Source organism: Mugil cephalus, chromosome 6 (assembly GCF_022458985.1).
Source record: "Mugil cephalus isolate CIBA_MC_2020 chromosome 6, CIBA_Mcephalus_1.1, whole genome shotgun sequence".
Classification (NCBI taxonomy): Eukaryota; Metazoa; Chordata; class Actinopteri; order Mugiliformes; family Mugilidae; genus Mugil; species Mugil cephalus.
In genome coordinates, this window is record NC_061775.1 from 11,656,602 (window position 1) to 11,678,542 (window position 21,941).

General features: G+C 40.2%; 1 protein-coding gene and 1 long non-coding RNA gene across 2 annotated transcripts; both read left to right on the top strand.

Moving 5' to 3' along the window:
- Positions 1-32: 32 nt before the first annotated feature.
- On the top strand, positions 33-13,942 carry LOC125009419. Its single transcript, XR_007112951.1, has 3 exons — positions 33-249; positions 5,008-5,097; positions 13,814-13,942. It is a non-coding gene; the product is annotated as an uncharacterized LOC125009419 (long non-coding RNA).
- A 3,000-nt stretch (positions 13,943-16,942) lies between these two features.
- dpt (dermatopontin) lies at positions 16,943-21,624 on the top strand. Its single transcript, XM_047587377.1, has 4 exons — positions 16,943-17,310; positions 20,050-20,175; positions 20,602-20,709; positions 20,888-21,624. Exons 1-4 carry the CDS (start codon positions 17,024-17,026, stop codon positions 20,952-20,954), a joined length of 588 nt encoding a protein of 195 aa, XP_047443333.1. The 5' UTR covers positions 16,943-17,023; the 3' UTR covers positions 20,955-21,624.
- The last annotated feature ends 317 nt before the right edge of the window (positions 21,625-21,941 follow it).

The window sequence follows — 21,941 nt, forward strand, 5'->3', positions numbered from 1 at the left end:
CGGAGAGGAGGGGGCTTTGTTGCGGGCAGACACACCGATTATTACCGAGCGGGGCCGGTACCGACCGAGAGTCCACACGGTGGAAAATGTCCAACGGTCGTCACGGCGGACGGTTTTAAATGATGCCGCTGTCATGGCAACCGGTGCCGGTGCCGCCCTGACGAGTCTGCGACGAATAAATCCGTCAAAACATTGCAGGTTACTGACAATTAGAGAGCAACAGTCGTCTAAAATCAGTCCAACCTGTTGGTACGTACACCTTGGGTCGATAATATATGTATAGTCTGCTACTTGACTATTTCCAAGTGGAAGAGTTTGAAACGACATTTTCTTCTCTACAGGTGTGCTAATAAGTAGCACAATCCAACCGTTGGTTATACCGTACTATACCTTGCCATTTTATTAAGTACATTTTCAGCTTAAACTGAACGGTCATGAAGAAGTATTTAATGCTATATTAGTAGCATTTGAGTTTGTTTTCTCTGGCGTACTTAATGACCTGGCATTTTTAAACACATTCACTCGATATTAGCAATGGTAAACAGATTGCTAGCTTGAATGTCGTTGAGTGTTTATTTTTTTTTGCCCATGAAAGTGCTCTGCCAGTTGTCTCTTATATGAATAATGGTAATAAGACGACTAGGGTTTTGAAGAAGACATGTTGAAAACTGGATTTCTTACAAACTTTACATGAGTTTTTTTGTCACTTGCTCATACTACATAAGAATACAGCATTGCTATTTTAACAGATACTCTGTTAGCATTCAAGTTTTAGCACTTCACACGAGTTTTGATTCAGCCCTCATGGCTAATGAAGGTTGATAAATTTGCTAACAAATGCTTTCATCCTGCGTAAAATGACAAATTACAATTATTATGTCCGGTAGAGTCACATCAACAGATAACACTTATTTCTTTTTCTTTCCTTTTCCTTTCCTTCCTTCCTTTTTTTTCAATTCATTTATTTCTATAATTCTGTAATTAGATTGTGTTTTTCCTGCTATATATAGTATGTTTGGTGTTGAGTGCCTGTACATTGCTGCTGCAGCTGTGAAATTTCCCAGTTTAGGATTAATACAGCATCTATCTATATCTCTATTTGGGTTAAGTAACAATAAATTTACAAAAGTGTATTGCATCATACGGAAGCCTTTTCAGGAAGCAACAAGTCGTCACGTGGTCCCCCCCTCACCACCCCTCTGTCAACCCACTGTCTGTCACCACAGAAGTAAATCGGCGAAGGAGAATGGAACGATAAAAATAAGGGGGGATTAATACAGTTGAGTGGCGTACAACCCGTCTTTTGTACTGAAGAAAGGGTTTTCTGTTATTTAGAAAAGACTTAATTTGTTATTATTGGTGGCTGAACACACTTCAACAGCTCAGAGTCACTAGGTCGTGAGTCATAAAATGATGACAGTGTGCTGTCAAGCCAGAGTGTGAATTCACGATTGCACACACAAGAGGCACTTAGCACCGCTGACTTCATTTGCAAACTCTTTGATATTTAACTTTGCACGCGATAAAGACATTTCACATAACTAAGAAATCCACAAAATCAAATTGCCCACTGTTAATTTCCATTATAGCTATGTAATTTCTGTTATGATAAACTAAGAGGTAGAGCTAATGACACAGATGTCTGACAGAGGTCTTACATCTTATTCTGTATTGGATATAAATCTACAAAATCAACACTAACAGAAGTTTGCTCCCACAGCAGCTGTGAAAGGAAAACAACACTTACAAAAATATCAATTCCAGAGGAAGAACGTCATGAAAAGGTGTGACAATACTGATGAGTTTGTTAAGCTGCTAAATTATGGAAAGTCTACTGCAAGGAAGCAAAGAAATGCCTGTCTTTGTCAGTGCTTGTTAGAAAAAGAATGCATTGTCAGAAAAATATCTGCAGGGAAGACAGATATTCACTACAGGTTGAAATAGATGAATACATATTGAAGCAAAAGGAAAACCTTGAAATAACCAAATTTTTTCACTACATCCATGCTTCATCTGTAATTCTGTTTGAAAGAGCAAAGCGGCGTTATGTGCCGACCTGTTTTCACACCGTTGAAAGTAAACAGGGTAATGCACTCCTTTGTGAGACCATTGATTCGGCCGTGATAACATAGCAGCCCACTATTTACATAGATCAAGGGTTTGCCAAGATTACCAGGAGGTGCAGCATTCTGACACAGGTTGTGGATGGAATCTGGTATGCAGCGTGTGAGCTGGACCTGAGCTCATCAACAATAGTGTGTCTATGCAGCTGTCTGGAGCGACGACGGCCTCCTGGGCTGGCAGTTTGACAGCGCACCGCATACCTACTGGCACTGAGGCAACATACCTCAACTCATAAAGGCCCTGGTCAAATAAGAAATGACCAGAGGAAGAGAAATGGCTATTTGTACAATAGAAACAAACAGGAACAGTGACTACTGAGAAATGTGTTAATGCTTTACTTTCTTTTGGCAAAGTTTGTTAGATGGACTCGCGGTGTAACACAATATTCTTTTAGTTTAAAACGCTCTTCTTGTAATCAGGTTGCAAGGTTGTTTGATTTGCGGGGAAATAGTTGTGACTGTCGGACGGGGAATGAAGAAAAACATCACAGCTTAATGTACCACACTGTAACTATAGTAACACCACCTATGTATTTTACCTTTACCGTGTTGCAAATGTAAATTCATCAGTTATGTAGAAACTTATTTTTATATCATCCTTTCTGTGTCAGCTCACTTCTACAGTTCTGAAGAAAAAAAGTCAGGCTTGGGTGTAATGTGTCATAAAAAAAAAAGGTAATTCTTAGACTATATCTAGGGAAAATACTGTGCTTGTGTGTCAGATTGACACGTTTATTGTCAATCAAACGCAGACATGAGCTTATCTCATATCTTATTCCTGTACTTCAGTGTCCCTACATAAAAACATTTTCTCTTGAATTGGCTGTATATTCCACCTTTTAGCTGCCGATCTTCACATTTCTACTTTTTGTTCATAGATACCTGAAACAGATATATAATGTATGATAACAGTATATAATAATAACAGTATATAGTACTAATATGGCAGCAACAGTTAAACAGTTTAACAGTTTGCACTTTCAAGATAACCAAACACGTACAACGCCCTTTTTGGTCGTCACCATCCTAGCTTCTTATTCATGAATACATTTAGCAACAACTTTCTCTTATCATGAGTTTCAGTCTTATGGATGTGTTATTCGCTGCTAAAGCTAACATGAATTTCTCCTTTGAAGGAGTTTTCCAGAAGAACCCTGCACATCCTTTCCTTCTTAACTGCCTAAACATCACATGGACCCTTTGGGGCCACATACTTTGACTTGAACATCTAGGGGCAACTCTCTGTCTGTGTGCTGACCTCCTCCTTACGCTGTGTCACAGGTGAATAAGCAGGCCCTGCCACGCAGTCACACTGAGTGCAAAATGATCAACAAGACAGAGGTCCTCCAATAATACCCTGCAGAAGTGATCTGACGGAGAAACTCACCACAGCTGCCTTTGTTATTTCAACTTTTGAAGCTACAAAAGACCATGGCATACTGTCTTTTGGTAGCAAATATTGTCCGATAAATATTATCCAACTTATCTAAGCAGCCTAAACATTAACATTAAGCTACTGACAAATAAAAAATATTGCCACTTAATTGCACTGTAACTAGGCCAGATTCAAAACTGAAACTAAAATGTCTTTTCAGGCAATTATTCATAATAAATGTGACATAAGAAAGTACTGACCATCTAAGCCATTAAAGATAAGATTGTCCAGATTTTCCTCATAACTTAAACTAGTATTCTTTAGTAGAGATTAGTTGTTGTTAAACATCTACTTTAACAGTTATATTTCAATAAATGTGCACTAAATGCTTTAAATTACCAAGTAAATGAATATTAAATTTGTCTGTGCAGCCATATGCAGAGACAATTAAAATTACGGCATCTAATTTTACTGCAGATTGTGTTGTAATGAGTGTGTGACATACCAGAGGCTAGAGTTCACTATGTGCCGCCGCTACAGACAGTCAGACAGTATTACAGTCTGTGCGCTCTGTGTGTAGCTCCCTGTTTTCCCCAGTAACAGTAGCGTAGGTTGTACCGACTATATTCTGCGGAGCATGACGGTAGCACCTGTAAAAAAAATAAATAAAAATGTTACCAAGTATCTCAGGAACTTTTTTTTCCCTTAAAACCGGTTTAGTAGAGAATAGCTGTTAAATATTTACACTCAATATAGACAGGTGTATATAATATTTGGGTAATAATTGTATATAAATATATTACAGAGTCCATGTATCCATATACAGTTATTAGAAAAAGATTTAGGCATAGAAATGCAATTTAAAAGAAATTCTTCATACAGAATTATTTCAAATTGTTGTTATTGATCAAATATAGCGATAAAATATAGAGAAATATGAAATAAAACAATCAAAACTCACATAAATAGCCTTATGACACAATTCATATATCAATATCATGCCCTGCATGGATACAATATCCTGTGTGCATGTATAGATATGTGCAGTATTAGTACCCGACCAATGTACAGATAATGCTTAAAAAGTCATCAGTAGTCATCAAGTTCATGCGTTAAGTCGCGGGCTGGTAATGTCGAGAATGCTATTAAATCTGAATGATGTTTGGATACCTCACTGTTGCTAGGAGTAACCCTGAATTTTTTTTTTTTATATATAAATATTGGAGAATATGTTGAAAACCAGAATATGTATGTGTGTATGTGTAGAGCATGTCCATATGTCCCAGAGTGGCAGGGGCCTGATGGCATGTAATGCAGTTTGGATCTGAGCCGGGGTATATCTGGGCCAGTATGACTCCACAGAGGTGCAGGCGGTTGACTGTATTAAATTGATATTAAAGTGAATCCATGCCTAACAGAAACTGAGGAGGTGTGTATACTTTTGATGGCTCTTTGCCAGGTTTCCTCAGAAAGCTCCATGTTCAAGTCTTCTCCGGTTTGTTCTTTCAGATGGTGGAGAGAATTACCTTCTATACCCTGGACAATACACACAACCTGGCATATGAGGCTGCAGACATTCATCAAGTGGGCTGGCTGGAGGTTTGTACGCGAATGGTGTAAAATATGTATGAGTGAAATTGCACATTTGAAGGTACCAGAAGAACTGGGACTTTGGTCAAGAAAGCCAAACAGTCCATTAATGAATATGAACCCTACGCAATGAAGTCCCTTCCCAAACTAGGTCTGAAAAGCTGCATCTGGCAGAGATTAAAAAGGGGATTGGCGGTAAAAGGCATTGACACCAAAGCTTGAGTAAGGCCAAAGTGTTTACAAAGTTGGGTCCATGTACGTAGAGTGCCTCTTACAATAGGATTGTCTGCATGAGCACCCGCTGTTAGTGGTAGTAGGCTACACAACGCAGATGCCAGGGAGGCTGGTGAACATGCCAAATAGTTACTTTATGAATGTTGGCTACCCAGTAACAATCTAAAAGGTTTGTCAGCACCAGACCATCTTTTGTTTTATGTTTGTCCAGGACAGATTTTCTTACATGTGGTATAGTCTTATTCCAAATGAATGTGCTAATATATTTATCAAGTTCTTTTAAATATGGTTTTGGCACAAAATGGAAACAGTGTGGAAAAAGTATAGAAAGTTTGGTAGAATAACCAACCTTAATTGAGTTACTGCGGCCAGACAGAGATAATGGAAGCATTGACCAGCGACTGGTGTCCTTCCTAGCTTGGTCCATAATAGATCTAAAGTTAAGTTTGAGCAGGTGCGTGTGGACTTTGATTCTTAATTATGTTAAGGAGGGCCAGTTTTGACAATCAAAGGACATCGTCAGTGCTTTTCTGTTAATGGGGGACATACAGAATTATTTATAGCACGGTTGGCAAAAGACTGAACTGCCATTTGACGTCCAGGATCCAGCAACAGACAACATCAGACTCACTATTTAATTAGAGTGAAATGGAGGCAGAGTTGGAAGTAGGGAGTGGCTTCTGCAGAGCGAGTGATGGAGAGTGTGCCCCGTGGGCTTGTCTGAGTTGCACAGCAAAATCAATAATGTGCACGTCACGTTATTTTCCATACGATGACCAGAGCAGGAGCTCATCCTCTCAACACACAAACTGAAAATCCCTTTTTTTTTTGTATTCTGTTTTGTATCATAGATTTTAGCTAAAGGATTAAAGACTGGCTCGCTTCACAGTCCAGCTCTACCCTACACACAGTGTTTATTATTACTGATTTAGTTACTGCCCTTGTAGAGACAACTTTTCTGATTCACAGAATTTGCTTTGCTGCTTGTTTCAACTTTGCCATTAATGGAGATGATATGATGACACTGTCCTTCTGCAACTCTGTTACCTCTGCGCTGCCAGTTCAAGAGTCTTTGTCTGGTGCATGGGCTCACTTAGCCTAATGTGCCACACCTATGATGGTGCAGATAACTGGGATGATTGAAGACGCCTGATAGGAGACTCCACTCTAAAGGCGCAGACGCCTACCAGTCCCCATTTTTGTCACTGGTTAGGATTTCTGACGTAATTTATATAAACCATCGGCCTCCACTTAAGATTGTGGCCCTTTGAGCAAATTTGTCACTGAGGGTCACATGATATGAATTATTTAATGAGTGCAGATGTGAATCAACCAACAAAAATTTAAAAACAATTAAACATTAGCAATAGCAGGTGATGGATGCTACTCAAAGTAAATATACTGGAAACAAAAGGAGAGCCTATATTTACTTTCATTTATCCCAACAAATTAACAATACATACAGTGAAACAGGAAGGAGCAGCAGCCCTTCACCCTTGTGTTTCTAGACAATAAGTTTCTACAAAACAAAGAACAATAAACAAGTACAACGAGTACAGCGGGCCTGAGTGGCACGGAGGACAGCTGTTCACCGCAAGACTCAGCTGCCCTAAATGGCAATTTGAATGAGCCTTTAAACAGCTGTCCTGATGACTGTAGCAGCTCGATTGACAGATACCACTAGAGCACCGGACCAATGGATGGAGGTGGAAGGCGGATCAGAGGAGGGAGCCAGCGTAGAGCACCAGTCTGAAACAGGCGACTGCACTGGGCCCTTTACGTTATTGTAGGCAAGAGGTTAATCACACACAGGGCAATGAGCTAAAAACAAACGCCATGTTACCAGATCAGGTGGTTTCACGCCTAATTTAATTTTAGTTTTGAAGTTTAGTTGAGTAGATGTAGTGGGTGGCTGCTGCAGTTTGTTGCTACACTAGCGTAAGCAGTACAGTTAGTCAAAGTACTAAACTAAATATCCATCTAATATTTTGGGCAGTTTTCGAACAACTTCTGAGCTGGAAACCATCAACTAAATCTGGCAATACTGACAAGCACAACATTTATAGGAAAGGGCAATATAAGAGTGGATCCCATATTTAACCTGTACTAACCAAGGGAACCCTGTCTATAACATGGATTCATTGTGCATTTTAATATAATTATCAGACTGCTGGTTGACAACTGTTGGTTGCTCATCACAATGCCGTGGCTTTTGCTCAAATTGTGTATTTCTGTACTTCTGTCTTTTAAAAGTGTTTACTTGGAGGCTGGTGGTCAGGATCTCAATCACTGCAGCAAGTGAGGAGGCAAATACACTTTATATAACATCGCACTGAGTCACTTTGGATCCGCACTGAGAAACTTTGGGACTGCGACACTTTAAAATGTCAATATATCTCATATCTGTACATGAATGCTGTGTATGCTGGCATGTTGTATGTCTGGTTCACGTATGTTCTTTGTTATCCTGAGACTCTAGAACAAAACAAATTCCCTGTGGGGATCAATAATGTGATCTTGAATCTTGATATAAACCAGGGACACAGAAAACCCCCAAAACACTTATGAGTCAGGATGAATCTCCAAAGGAGCTTGGGCAAAGGGAAAAATCCATTCATGACGAATACACAAAAACAAGAACTACATAAAAGGATTTGCGTAAAAACGGACGCGGCTGAAAAGCTTGACTAACAGGTACTGTAGACTGCATTATGACAATTCCTCGCATAACAGTTGTAGGTAGGCAGAAGCTGGATGTATGTCATGTGTTTGTATTCAGACTGCCACATTTCACGTTCACTTGTTAACAACTCTGCATTATAATAACAACCTTCAGCAGCAGAGTGTATACGTTGTGTTGACATGCAGCTCCACCACCCTGTCTGAGCGTTCACTGACCTAGTTCTTCAAACCCAGAGAAAATATGAACATGAAGTGTGAAATTTATAAATGGAAAAAAGGTGTGAGGTGAAATGATGTTTTCTAATGAGACTGCAGATTTGATCAAGTGAGCATAAAACCGTTTTGATGGTGAAGAAAGATTTTATTTCCTGTAAGTGGCATAGAGATGGATCTTGGACGCGGGTCACCTACAAAGCACTTTCAACCGCAGAAGTTTATTATAAATTTTAAATTTGCTACAAAACCAGGCCCAGGACTGAGCAATAGTGCAAATACACTGGTTAGTGTGATAGCTTCTGCGCTCAAATTCCCAATAACTTAATTTAAACAACATCAGACACTGAAAAACAATACAGCATTAGCAGAGTTAGTGTCACTTCCCCGTCTTTCCTCTCCACTGTGTAATTTATGACTACAATCACTTCTGCTGCGCATTACATTACAGATGCCAGCCAGAACTGTATGTGGAGATATCCCATTAAATGACACTGAGACGAGTCCTCTATTACACAATGAAAATTAATTAAAGTTGAACTATAATGAAAAATTAATTCCAATTTTCCTCAGAAAATGGTACACAGACTAATTTTATTGTTGTGTTTTTCTTTTTCTTTCGGTATCAGTTGATGAAGTTGGGACTGTAATTTGATTCCTTCAGTATCTGTTCATAATATCCCTCCATTGTCATTGATCACACAAGCAGATAACCAGCATAGTGTTGGCATTGTTTCAAGTCAGAATTTAAATTACAAAGCCTCAGTGTCCAAAACAGGCTACAGTGAGCTCGGTTGGACCTCCCGCTGTGAGAGCTGTGTGCCAGTTTTTTCCTCCCTCATACGTCATCGTGTACATTGCAGATACCGTTGCAGTTTGTTGATGACCTGGGGCCTCATTTATCAACCATGCTTACGCACAGATATATGCGTAAAGAGAGCGAAAGCATTCCAACGCAAAGTATGGCATTTATCAATTTATACTTGTGCTTAGAAAAGTGTGTAAATTTACACACAACTCTGACCACGTGTACACACAAAATCTAGTGGTTGAACAGTGAAACTACACACTGGTCGATGGTCAATTCGTGGCGTTTCTGAATGCAAATGACCCGAACCATGCACAAGCATGGTAGTTAAGAACAGGTGGGATTTATCATCACCGATTACTTATTAGTGTGTGTAGGACCGGTATCCGCACATTTGATAAATCCGGATTTTGTTGTACTTACTCATATTCTAAATTTCATTCCTACGTCAGAATTTAGAACCTTTTCTATGCACGGTTTGATAAATGAGGCCCCTGAAGAATGGACCGATCAAACCCCAGCTCTTTCAAAAGGCTGCTGATATTTGAATATTTGAATAAATCACGAATCTCCTCTTCTCCTTGGATGCAGAGCAGCTCACGGATCTCATGGTTTTGCCAGAGCGCTGCCATGATCGTTAAAAAAGTGTGAGATATTGCTACACAAGCTGTATTTAAACACAGTCACACATGCATTCCGCGATCTGTTTAATTTCCCAAACATGATGTAGGACTAATTCACCTATACGATTCCATTGTTATGCCTAATCAGTGTATCTTCTTTTGAAAATTGTTAACATTTTCACATTTAAGTTTACATTTCAGTTTCTACGAGATATTCAGTTTACACAAAAAGAAAAGAGGCTTCCAATCAGACTTAAATAATTATTACTGAGATGACTGTTGTGTCACTGATCCACTGGAAATTAGTTTGTTCTTGGGTTGGTAGTCAAACTTTCCAGGATCTGTCAGAGGAGATGAGAGTTACTGAATTGTGGTTGTTTTTCCAGAACTAATGTGGTCACTAAATCTGTTAGTGACAGTGTCAAAATATGAAACACGAATAAGTGGAGTTGTACATCATGAGGAAACTTTAACAAGATGAAGTCACTTGTGGTGTGACTTTTAATGAAAACGGAAAACACTGTAAGTGTGCCTTCCTTTAGTCCGTTTTACAGTCCATTTAATATTTTGACCCTAGCATATAATCCCCCAGATAACCCTGAAGCCTAAGGGGGTACACTGTGGCGAGAATCCAGCCAAATAAATGAGAACAGGGTATCATGCGCCTGAAATACTCGGGGCATGATTATTTTCTGGGCAGTCATTCCTGCTCTCCCATTATCACTACTGTCAGTGAGGCTTATCTCTGCCTGCCTGGCTCGCCGGCCATGGCTCGGACACATCCTCCAAGCAACCACCACGCATTGTTCTAATGAGGTTACAGCCCGAAGCAAAGTGATTTGTTTTGTAGACGTTATTATGGTGGCCTTTTGGCTGGCCCCTTAATTTCATCAGTGAAGCACTATTAAACAGCAAAGGTCTTATGGGAAAATGGACCATGCTGAGGGACCTTTTGACATCCTCACAGTGGCAGTTGCGTAACCCTGCATACCACAGATAGCTATGTTTTTAGAAGTAAGGTATCACGCTATTCATTCATTCAATTAGAAGCACAGCTGTTCACTGAATTCACTTTGATAGTTTATTTAGACAAAAAAGCCACTTTACAATACATTCAGCGTAGATTATGATGATGGTTCTTGATGCTTTGAGCGCAAGTTGCACGATCGACGCACATAGCAAGAAGTCAAGCAACCCGTAACAATGATGTGATATGATTATGACCAATGAAACATAACAAATAGAAACTGTCACCACTATTATACATAGTCTAATCACTCTTGTTAAATCAACAACAAGGATAAATAGTATCAGAACATTTGCACCTTTATTTTAAGACTGCAACCGATGCAGTGCCATTGAAAACCAATGTGAGTCCTGTGTGTGTCCTGGAAAGTTGCCCACTCCTGTCTCCACCTGACATCACTCTTAACTTTTAAATGTTAAGTGCAAAAAGAGAACAGCACATCAGCAAAAGGGCACCATACCCACCATTAAAGATGATTGTAGCAGTGTCATATTTTAAGCTTGGGGCTTTATTGAAGATGGAGGGAATCACAAACAGATTCATCTACCAATTGTTTTTTGGCACAGAACCTTCTGGTGTCTGCTGGAAAGTTTAATATGAGGATACCTTTCTCCTTTAGCAATGGCAATGGTGCGAAGCACACATCCTAATCAACAAAAGACACAGTAAAGCATAAGTAGCTGGTTGTTAACAGTCATGTAAGTTTCAGGTGGACGACACCCAACTCCTGGCCCGTCTCTTAGAACTGACAAAGGTATCCAGATGAGTAGTTCAAGAAAACTGACCATTCCAGTTACTGTTTCAGCTCGTCTTTCTGAACCAGTAATAAAAGAGGATTTTTTTGAAATATAGATGACGGCCTTCCCCAATGTAGATATAGGTACAAAAGTTCTTTTTCTTTTCCCCTATGAATCCAAGTGAAAACAACAACAAAACAAAAAAAAATGGGGAAAAAAGCATGTTAAAATTATGTTTATCCGATTAAATGATGTCAGATGTTTAGTAATAGCCTAATAAAGAGTCATGAAAAGAGTCCAGCCATTTGAAAGGATAGGTGAATGTTGACCTCTGGCTGTTTATGTTTTATTGTCATGGTGACGAGGCATGTTAATTACTCCTCCACTTATAATAATGGTCAGATGCATAATCATGGTGTTTAGATCTGGGTGCCAGGTATTTCCATGAGTTTTTAATGTTAGTCAGTAATTTAATGTTACTCTTACAAAACAATGTGGGACTTGTAAGAGACAGAATCAACTTGTGATTTTTTTTTTTAGTCCCTGGTGGGTTCCAGCCCCTAAAATACTGCATTTCTCATTATGTGTTATCTCTTAATCATACATGAGCATTAGCTGGATTATGGATAAGAATTAAAGAGTGAGAGCTGGCAAACAACATGACAGAATGATCCAGGGACGGATGTTGTGATACGTGGTCTGCACCTTAAACCCCTGGGATACCCAGGCATCTGATAGTTTCTTTAATGGGACCCTTCCTGTCTGGTAAACACCCATATTTTTCTTCATACTCCTGGCATCTAACAAGGTCTTCCAGATTAAATCACAAAATATGCTGTTTATCACTGACCTCCAGACCAATATAACAAGACAGTGTTTGTTTACGCCTTCCAACGACGCTCTAAACACCACTTGCAAAGATAAAAGCATCATCCATTCTGATACACCTACGTTTGAGGTTTAGCTTGACCATAAATAACTTGGTTAGGGGGAAATCCTTGAGCGTGTTAAATTGGTAACTGGTTAAGTTGAAGTTTGACATCTTCTTGACCCATCCATCCACCCTGACCTCTCCCCTCAGATGAATTGGTTGCTCTGTATTAACATCGCCTTTATTTACTGTCAAATAGCCTGAAACCTTGACCCTGTTTTTAACCTGTTTGCTCAGAGAAACATTAGCCAGAAATGCAGACTGACCTGCCATATTGTATATTTGTACATAGAAGTTAAGGAAAATCTGTTATTTATGTCCTAACTTGGGCTTTCACAGTAGGGCACAGGTCTTGCAGTCAAGACACAGCCACCTTTCTCTCCATTTTCTATGTGGCTGAAGGACATTTTTCTTCACATTTTTCGTCACACCACTCCTGTACAGATTTGTTACAACTTCTCTGAATGGGACACTTTCTTCTTGGTAGCGGCACATGGCCCCCAGTTTGTGTATCAGCGTCATTCAGTCCTGGTGACCAGAGACTCCAAATTCTTCAAGAAGGAGATGAGTGGTTTTTTATGTGCTCTTAAAGGTCAGATTTTTGGACAAAGCCTTTATCTTCTTTGTAATAAATACAGATGCACCTTCCTCTTGTGATCATGACGACTCAAGCATTTAACCTGAAGACCTGCTGCACTGACAGTACATACAGCCTCACGGATCTATCATGGCTGTAGACTTTGAGAGGTAGTTCATTGTGTCCCTGTTCAGGTGACGTGGCTTTTGTCATCTGTCCATGTGGACATTAGCATGTCCTCATGGAATGCTTCCCGAGCTCTTGTGCTTTTTATGGACAGCTGTATCAAAGCATGACAAACCTTTAACGCCTTGCAAAACGTTTCTCGTTGCGTTTTAAATCAACGGTCCCTAGATGCATTCAGTGACTTATAAGCTAAGAGTGAGCTACTGTTAGCATGGGTCCAGAAGTGCATGAACACTGGGGTTAAGTATAATGAAAAGCAGATGTTCACTGTGTGGACCAAATATTTACCTTAGAAAAGGCTGGTGTTCATTTGCACATATCTGAAACAAAGATGCACTTACTTTGTTATTTCCATTCGGTCATCCCCGATTCAACTCATTAACATGTTATTCATACTGAAGTCCTGTCTACTGTCTGATCAGTTCACATCTTTATATTGTCACCATCACTGTCGTAATGTATTTCAGTCAGCCTCCACCGTATGATCTTTGGCACAGCGGAGCCTGTATGTCACAGTCAGATCAAAGTATTGTGAATGAAGCCCTACATTCTCAAAACGCCAACAGAACTGCTCTGAATAGAGATTTTTAAATAGATGGTAGTGGCTATAAATACTTGCAGATCTGCTCTATTTCGACTTTTGTGGAACTCCTCTTGCAGAGGCTCACACGCGCTATTCTTGAACATGTGCTCTTGTTTATTTTTAGATGCTTTGACGGTGATCTCTGCCACGGGATCAGATTCTCAGGCACGCAGAGATCAAATGGATTTCTCTCCTCAATAATCAAAACCAGCGCGACATCCTTGTTAGGTTGTTTTTGATGGCCAAATAATTTAGAGGCAATAAAGCTGCATGTAAATGTCAAATAGATGATATATAATCGTTGCGTCTGTATTGTTTAACCTTATTAGGTTAAAGGTGGAGGAACTGTTCAAACCCTTTTAGTAAGTAAAAGTTAGAACAAGCTGTTCTCTATTACCAGTAAAGCTCCCTCAGGAAAATAACAATATTAATATATTAAAAAAAATTTTAATAATGTGAATATTTTTGGGGAAACTGACTTAATGTAATAAAGTAAAATTAAAGGTCCCTGCCATTGTTATCATGATACGTATCAATATTTCGCCTAACAGCGATATCGTTGAAGATGACTGAATTCAGCTATTTTAGATGAGGCTGCAACTACTCATTATTTTCTATGTGGATTCATAATTGTTTTGTTACCCAAGGACCTAAAATGAACTATCAACACACCAAATCTCAAAATGACAGAAAAAAAAAGATACGTATTATCACAAAAGTTAACATTTCATTTTTTTGGATGCAGCCTGACAAAACGGTTTCAGAACAACCATCGCGTATCTGCACTGGAACAAGCCTGATTCACTGGGTCCCCTCCCTTCAACCCTTAGCACCCAAAGCCCCCCCCACCCCCACTAACAACATTCTGTTACCAGACACCACATTTCACCCTCAGAAGACCCATGTCCATTCTCTGATGAGTCACAACTGTTTTGGAGACACACTGGAGGCCTACACAATATTAGGAAGGTGGTCATAATGTTATGCCCGATCGGTGTAAGACAGCGACACTCTGTAAAATGGCCTGTGACAGATGGAAAACTTCTGTCATGGAATGATTTTTATGACGCCTTTAAACACAGCCAGGAGGCGGCACAGAAGTCAAGTGCTCTCTCATAACATTTGAACTACAATATGTTGACAGGCTGTCGTCTGTGAAGGTTCTCACTCATCCACGTCATGGGAATCCAAAAGGCGTTTAAAAACAAGGCAGCTGGACTAGAGTGGAGTTTCGAGAAGACGTTTGGCCGCTCATCCGAGTAGTTTCTTCAGTTTTAAAAGACGAGGAGGTAGTGAAGGAAGTCATCTATGTCAGATTGGAGAAACCTTCTGTTAACAGAGGAGGTGTAATAGGAGATATAATCTGCCATCAATTTACAATACAACCTTCTGTCCCCAAGAAGTTTCACCCCCATTCACACCTTGAGACTGGAGGCTCTGACTTACAAAGGTTTCATTAGAGCACCTTTCACAGGGAAAGTGGTTTGAGCTAAACAGGTAGGTATCCAGCCGTTAAGGACAATTAGTGGCACCAGTTTCTGTTTTTTACAGAAACAAGTCAAGCAAGTCTCGGATGGGTTTTAACCGCAGAGTTTTCCTATTTAAACCTCAACTTCCCACACTTTTAGTTCCCTATTTTAAAAAGCAGTTTGGACTGACAGGCTACTATTGAATCTGGACAAAATTAAATGAAAAAAAAAATGAAACTAAATTAAAACTGCCTTTAAATTAAAACTAATTTGAGCCATCAGTATTGAAAGGGATCGCCTGCAGCTATGTTCACATGCAGATGCAAATCGGCGGCGTGCCATCTCCTCTGGTGACACATTACTCGCCGTGTCGCGGCATAATTTCATTATTGAAATGCTCCGCTCAACACGTGGGACACGTTGTCACGAGAAACATCTCTTTTGGACATTAAATATGGAAGTGTAACCAAAAGCAACACCGGTGCAAGTTATTCTGACAGCACGCACGCTATAAATATCGCGAGCTCATTTTCTAACCGAGCCTAATTTGTCTGGCAGTCGGCTTTTACACGAGCACGGCTTCACAGGTTCAGCCGAGGCTGTGGAAAATCTAATGGCTGTTATCCTGTGATACAGTGAAGAAAATGGATGAGTGATTCTACACTGATCCATTTGTGTGTGGTTTGCACTGAATGTGAAAGGCCGTGTTGGCACTTAGTGATCTGTAGCCATGTAGTGGAACAGCTTTTTTTTTTTTCTTTTAAACTATGTAGTTTATAATCAATAGTGCTCCGGCTGGTGTTAGTTCAAGCAAAGTAGCACGGACCCTCTGACCTTTTTATTCTATTAACTCTGTGTAGATATTTCCTCATAGTAATATTCTGATATGTAATGACTTATATATATATTTTTTTAAATTTCAGGAAATCTTTTAAGTCTCTTTCATTTTCACACTTGACTTGGTGCTCGCCCATCCCAAGTACACGTAAAACTTTCATAAAAGATAAAAATGTGTTTGTTAATTTCTTTAAAAACGGCCAAGTCATTACATAAGACAGTCAGACACTGTAGCACCAGTTTTTCTAAAAGAAATATTGTCCTTTGTAGATTTATAGACATTTGGAAGTCAGTAATCACAAGCCTCAGCCTTCACCAGATCATGAAGCACACCAACATTTAGTTCATTCCTTCACACTTCCACTCCATTATTTTGGTTTAGGAGTGGGTTCAAAAAAGAGACCAACACCTTAACATTTATATGCTCTTTAAATAGCACCATGCACACTCCTTCAATATGCAGACAAATCCCAAGTTGAGAGCTGTGACTGGATTGTAGGTGGTAGGGTTTAACAAACTTTTGCTGCAAACCGTCCACGTTCCTAATAACTGCTTATTCATTTTCAGATATTAGTATAAAAACAGTAAAGATGTTTGTCAAACATGTATCACATTATTGATTATGACTTTGCTAAGTAACACTTCATTTCATTGGGATGCTCCAAATCATCATGCGTCATCAATTAATACAAACACTGACACTGCAAAGTTTCCAGCATGAACATTTTGGTGGTAAACACATTAATCTATTCTCCAGAGTCTGATAAAGCATCACATAAATATCTGACTGGCCTGTAACCTGAAAGTGCTGTCTTTTAAGGTAAACCCTTATCCGCATTCAGACTTTGTCAATGCTTCTGTCGTAGTCTACCTTAAAATGTGAAGTGAGGTTCACTTTTGGATTTATACTCCGAGCAGCAAATTACACATCACTCCTGGATACCAAACATCTGGACAACAAAGGGCTCAGAGGAGTTTATACTGAGGCAGCTGTGAGGAGGCGCAGCAGACGAACTCATCTCTTCACCATGAATCCTGCTCTGCTGGTGTTGGCGTTGTCGCTGCTGGCCACAGCGGCGGCTCAGTCTCACTCTGAGTCTCATGACCATTATGACATGGACTGGGTCAATGGCTACCGCCAGAGCTTCAACTTCCAGTGTCCCCACGGAGAGGTCCTTGTGGCAATCAGAAGCTATTTCAGCGAGAGGGACGGCTCGGACCGCTTGTGGACATTTGAGTGCCAGCCCACACCTCATGGTCTGGGGGAGCCCAGTGACTGCTGGTGGGACGACATCAACCGTGCTGGGATGGAGTGGTGGGTCCTCTGTCTATTATCAGTGATTACAAGCTTGTAGCCACCAGTTATTTACTTTGTTTGACTTTCACAGATGTGAGCAGAGACAAGTTAGAAGACAGTTGTATCTGTTTGGGTGTGATGTGCGTGTCCATAGAATTTGGAGTCGATGTAAAATTTAAAATTAGTTTAATTTGAATGATGAAGATGTCTAGTCTGACCTAGATGCGTAGAATTCAATTTGCCACACTGTTGCAAATTGAAAAAAAAAAAAAAAAACGTCATAATTCCTGAATTGGATTGGGATTTGAGGTTTTCGGTTCCAGCTAACTATGATTTGAGAAAGCGACAGAGAGATGTATGACGCTAGTAAGTTAAAATAAACAAATGCGCAAGAAAAGTGTCTCTGGTTGCAATTAAGAATGAAACATGAAACATTAGGAGGCAAATCCTCCTTTTGCTGGCTAGTGGCCCGGAGACCAGAGGAGGGACAGGACACAAATGGCTTTAACTAATAATAAGTCGCATACTTTGACCAACAACACTCCTAAAGATGACTATTAGTGGACAACAAAGGCCCATACAAGACGTGTGTGGACTGCAATTCTGAAACTGTTGTATGAACAAAACCACCCCTGTTGTGGGTAGACGGCATACGCACGGATGGAAGACCTCCTGAATTTACTTGAAGAGTCTGTGGTTATCATTCAGTAAGTTCAGGCAGCAGCTTCCCTTAACAAATATTACTTTAAAAAATAAATAAATAAATGTTTACCGAGTTAGCATGATTGGAAATTTAAGTGTGTAGAAGAACTGGATCTAGAGTCAAACATGTGCTCAGCCATCGCTTTAGCCAATAATGATTTATAGCCTTTAGACCAAATTAGCATGTTTTGCTGTGCAGCCCCACGGCACATGTCAGAGTTGGAGAAAATAATACTTTACTTTTCTTGTGGCTTGGGAGGTTTAACAAATATAAATCAAAATTCTCAATTATGTATAAACTAACATTGTTTGCAGTTGGAGGTACGCTGTTAAAGATGTCATAGACATGTCTGTGTTTATATTAGTCTATGGAGTAAATGGTTTTTGAGCTTCGGGGACAATACCATGGGGACAAACTGGCAGCTTAGCGAGTACAGGTCTCAGTGGGGATTCATCAGCGTAAATGGGTGTTCAGCATCATTATGTGCCAGGTGTAAATCATCAGTGGATTAGGGTTAGACAACCTTGCCTAACAGTTAAACGATGCTAACTTGTGTTCTGCAGAGACTGAGTACTAACGCATCAGTCAGTGGTGGTGGAGATCGACCTACACAGAGGTAGCTAACGAGAAGTCCCTGAGGTTCAGAGTGGAGCAAACCTGCATAGATATCAAAACTCAACACATCAGCGCCAGCATCAGCGCATACAAGTCAATTTATGTATAAATAAAGAGCAGTAATACACAGGTTAGTTCAGGTAGGGAGTTAAGCTCCATAAATTGCCCTTATCAAAATAAGTTATGGTGCAGCCTCTGATTACTACTGTGATTTCCTGTCTCACAGTTCTCATAACTCAACTGCTCGATTTTGGCACATGTTTCCACACAGGTTTCAGCTGTTCACTTTTGACGGCATTTCCTAAGTTTGAATGATGAAAATGTAAAACTATACTTTAAAGCCAGCTCCTACTTTTGAAGACACCACATAATGGATTCATGGTCTTGGTCAGGCCTCTTACCTCAGACTTTCCATGTGCGTTTTACTAAATGTGAATCTGTTGTTATCTCATTCAGAGGAACAAAGCCAGCTCCTCCTGGGCATGCATAAATCACAGTCTCACTTCAGAACAACCATATGTGTCTTCAGCTGACAGTTCCTGGGAACACAACTACTTCCAGTAAATCTGAACAAGCTTCATCCAACAAGCCACGGTCAATGGTCCTTCAGAGAAATCCCTTTGTATTTTATAGGCCACAAGTTAAAGCATTTTCCTGAACTATTGCAACATGCCATTCATAAAAGCTAGATAGTTGAAACAGACACAAACAATGACCCACAAGAGGCCCTGCCAGAAAATCCGCTGAAGCAAAGAAAAAAAAAAAATTGCCGGCCTTCAATTTCCGTCTCGTGACGTTTCATTTTACCCCGCGCCAAATGCCACAACCTCACATAAATATGTGACAGGACGTCTGCTTCACTGAGAGGTTGATCTAATTAAAGGACTTGGACAAACCTTTCGAAAACTTGTTTGGAAGGAGAATTGCAGCCTGACGTCTGTCTCTAAACAGCAGCTTGAAACATACACGTTAACAGTCTGCTGCATCTGCTTGACTTTTTCTGTGTGCAGGGAGCGCAGCACATTCGTGTTCTTCAGATTTATTTTGAGTTAAGCTCGACTGCACCCGGTCCATCAATTCACCGGCAAACACCGTGAACACTCTTTATCACCGCCATGCCTGCCTCCTTTTAACTTAGCTGTCCGTTTGAATTACACTAGGTAGGACATTACTCGGTGGGGAAACTACCCCCATCGGCCAAATGGCTGAAGGCAGTGTCCATGTTGCCATGACAAACGTCTACACATGCTGCATCCCCTGCTGCTTGGACATAGTACTCTTGGATGTGTTGTGGTGACAGCAGTATGTATGGGCCATAAACAAACTGCCCCACAAGTCTCTCAACAGCTTTCTGTGTTTTTAACTTTGTGTTTGCATTGATAGAAATGAATACATCTGAAGCAACTGTACATCACTTAATGACTCGTGTATCTTTGCAGGACTTCCACGTGCACCCGCAACGGCCTGGTGGCAGGTGTCCAAAGCAAGTACTTTGAACCTGTGCTTGACCGAGAATGGCAGTTCTACTGCTGCTACTACAAACGCCGCTGTCCCTACTCCTGCATGTACGTTCTGACTGTGAAACAGTTTGACATTTTTTGATGCACACTTTGCTGCTGGGAGAGAGATGAAAAGATCGATGCCGCTCTCACGCCAGCTCAGCAGTGAGCCGGCAGACGGTTAGCTTAGCTTCGCACAAAAAAATGGAATCAGTGAGAAACAGCTAGCCCAGAACCTGTAGATTTCACCAGTGAATACTATTTTATCAGCTATGTTTAGTCCTCACACAAGCATTAAGATAAAAGATGCAACATAGGCCTTAGCTCTTAGCTCTTGCATTCAAATTTGGTTCCTGGCCATAAGATCTTCAGGTAGACATGAGAGTGGTATCAAGATTCGTATCCAACACTTACATTTTACAACACATACATTTTATAAATAAATCTATACATTACTTAACTTTACTGAAATTACTATGCTCCTTTCCACAGGAAGACCAGTGACGTCCCTGAACACTACAGAGAAGAGGGAGAGATGGTTGTCCCAAGTTATGGCTACTTCATCCGAGGTGCCCAAACCACCTTCAGCGGGGTGCTAAGGTTTGTCCAAATGTGTTCATTTTTCCTCAATAACATCTGACTCCCAGCGGCTGCAGTGCCGAAAATAGTCAAATCTAAGCCGCGTGAGGCCTGTGACGTCAGAATTGACTGACACATCATTGGAGAGGTTGAAGGAACGACTGAACTGACGTGATTTCTGTCTTGCACTTTGTTTCAGAGATCGGCAGTGGAAGTACATCTTGTGCAGAATGACAGACTTTGACTGTGAATTTGAGAATCTATAGACTTGTAAGGAGGATTTTTATCAATGCACAGTTTTAATGCATATTCACTCATTTATGCAAAAAACATATTACTGACCTTACATATTACTGTTCCTGTTTTCACCAACCATGACTATATAATCACTGTTTTTAATTGCCAAGCATGCGTAAGGAGTCAATTTAAATGAAGGTGACCTTGCAAATAAACATGCTCACAGCGGGTCAACGGGGATTTGGGTTCCACTTGGAACTTGGGACAGATTTTATTTTTTTTGTTGTTTTTTTGTAGCTGTGGAAGGAAATAGAAGTCCACTGGCAGCATGTCAAAGCGGTTTCCAAAAACAAACTGAAATTTCTGTGTGCAAGGTTGCGGAAAACACAGACTCTGCTCCACGATGTCTTAATTAAGTCTCTTGGTTCAGATCTCGTGATTTTCAACAACGTTCAGTGAGCTGACTGATTGAGATATTCTCTTGGTGGTGACTCTTGGAGCTGTTGTGTATCTAGTGATAGAAAAAGCTCTATTTGAATCACTGCCAACTGAGGAACTTTGCATGCACGAAAGTGGGTATAACCTGCTTTGTAATGGCAACACGTACATTCTATATTTGGCAATTATATGCTGTACTAAAACTCATGTAACTGTGCTGTGTGAAAATGGGATTAAACACATCATTTATTTAAAGTAAAACTGTCGTGTTCAGTTTTAAGCTCGATGGAAAAAGGTCAAATATTTGGATTTGATCTTTGAAGGTTAAAATGAGACTATTTACTGACTTTCAAGTCAACTGATTACAGTTTTGTTTTCTCAAATGCTGACAAATGTTGTGGGAGACTGGAAAATGTGGCTACACGATGTGAAACTAATCCATCCAAAAGCACATCGAGGTTGAACTCGGTGTCAACAGCTCCTTTGGGTTTAACTTGGCTAAAGGTAAGCTCAACACTGCTCCATATTGCCATAACACAAGGCTCAGAGGAAGATTGTGTTTGTGTGCTCACATGCCT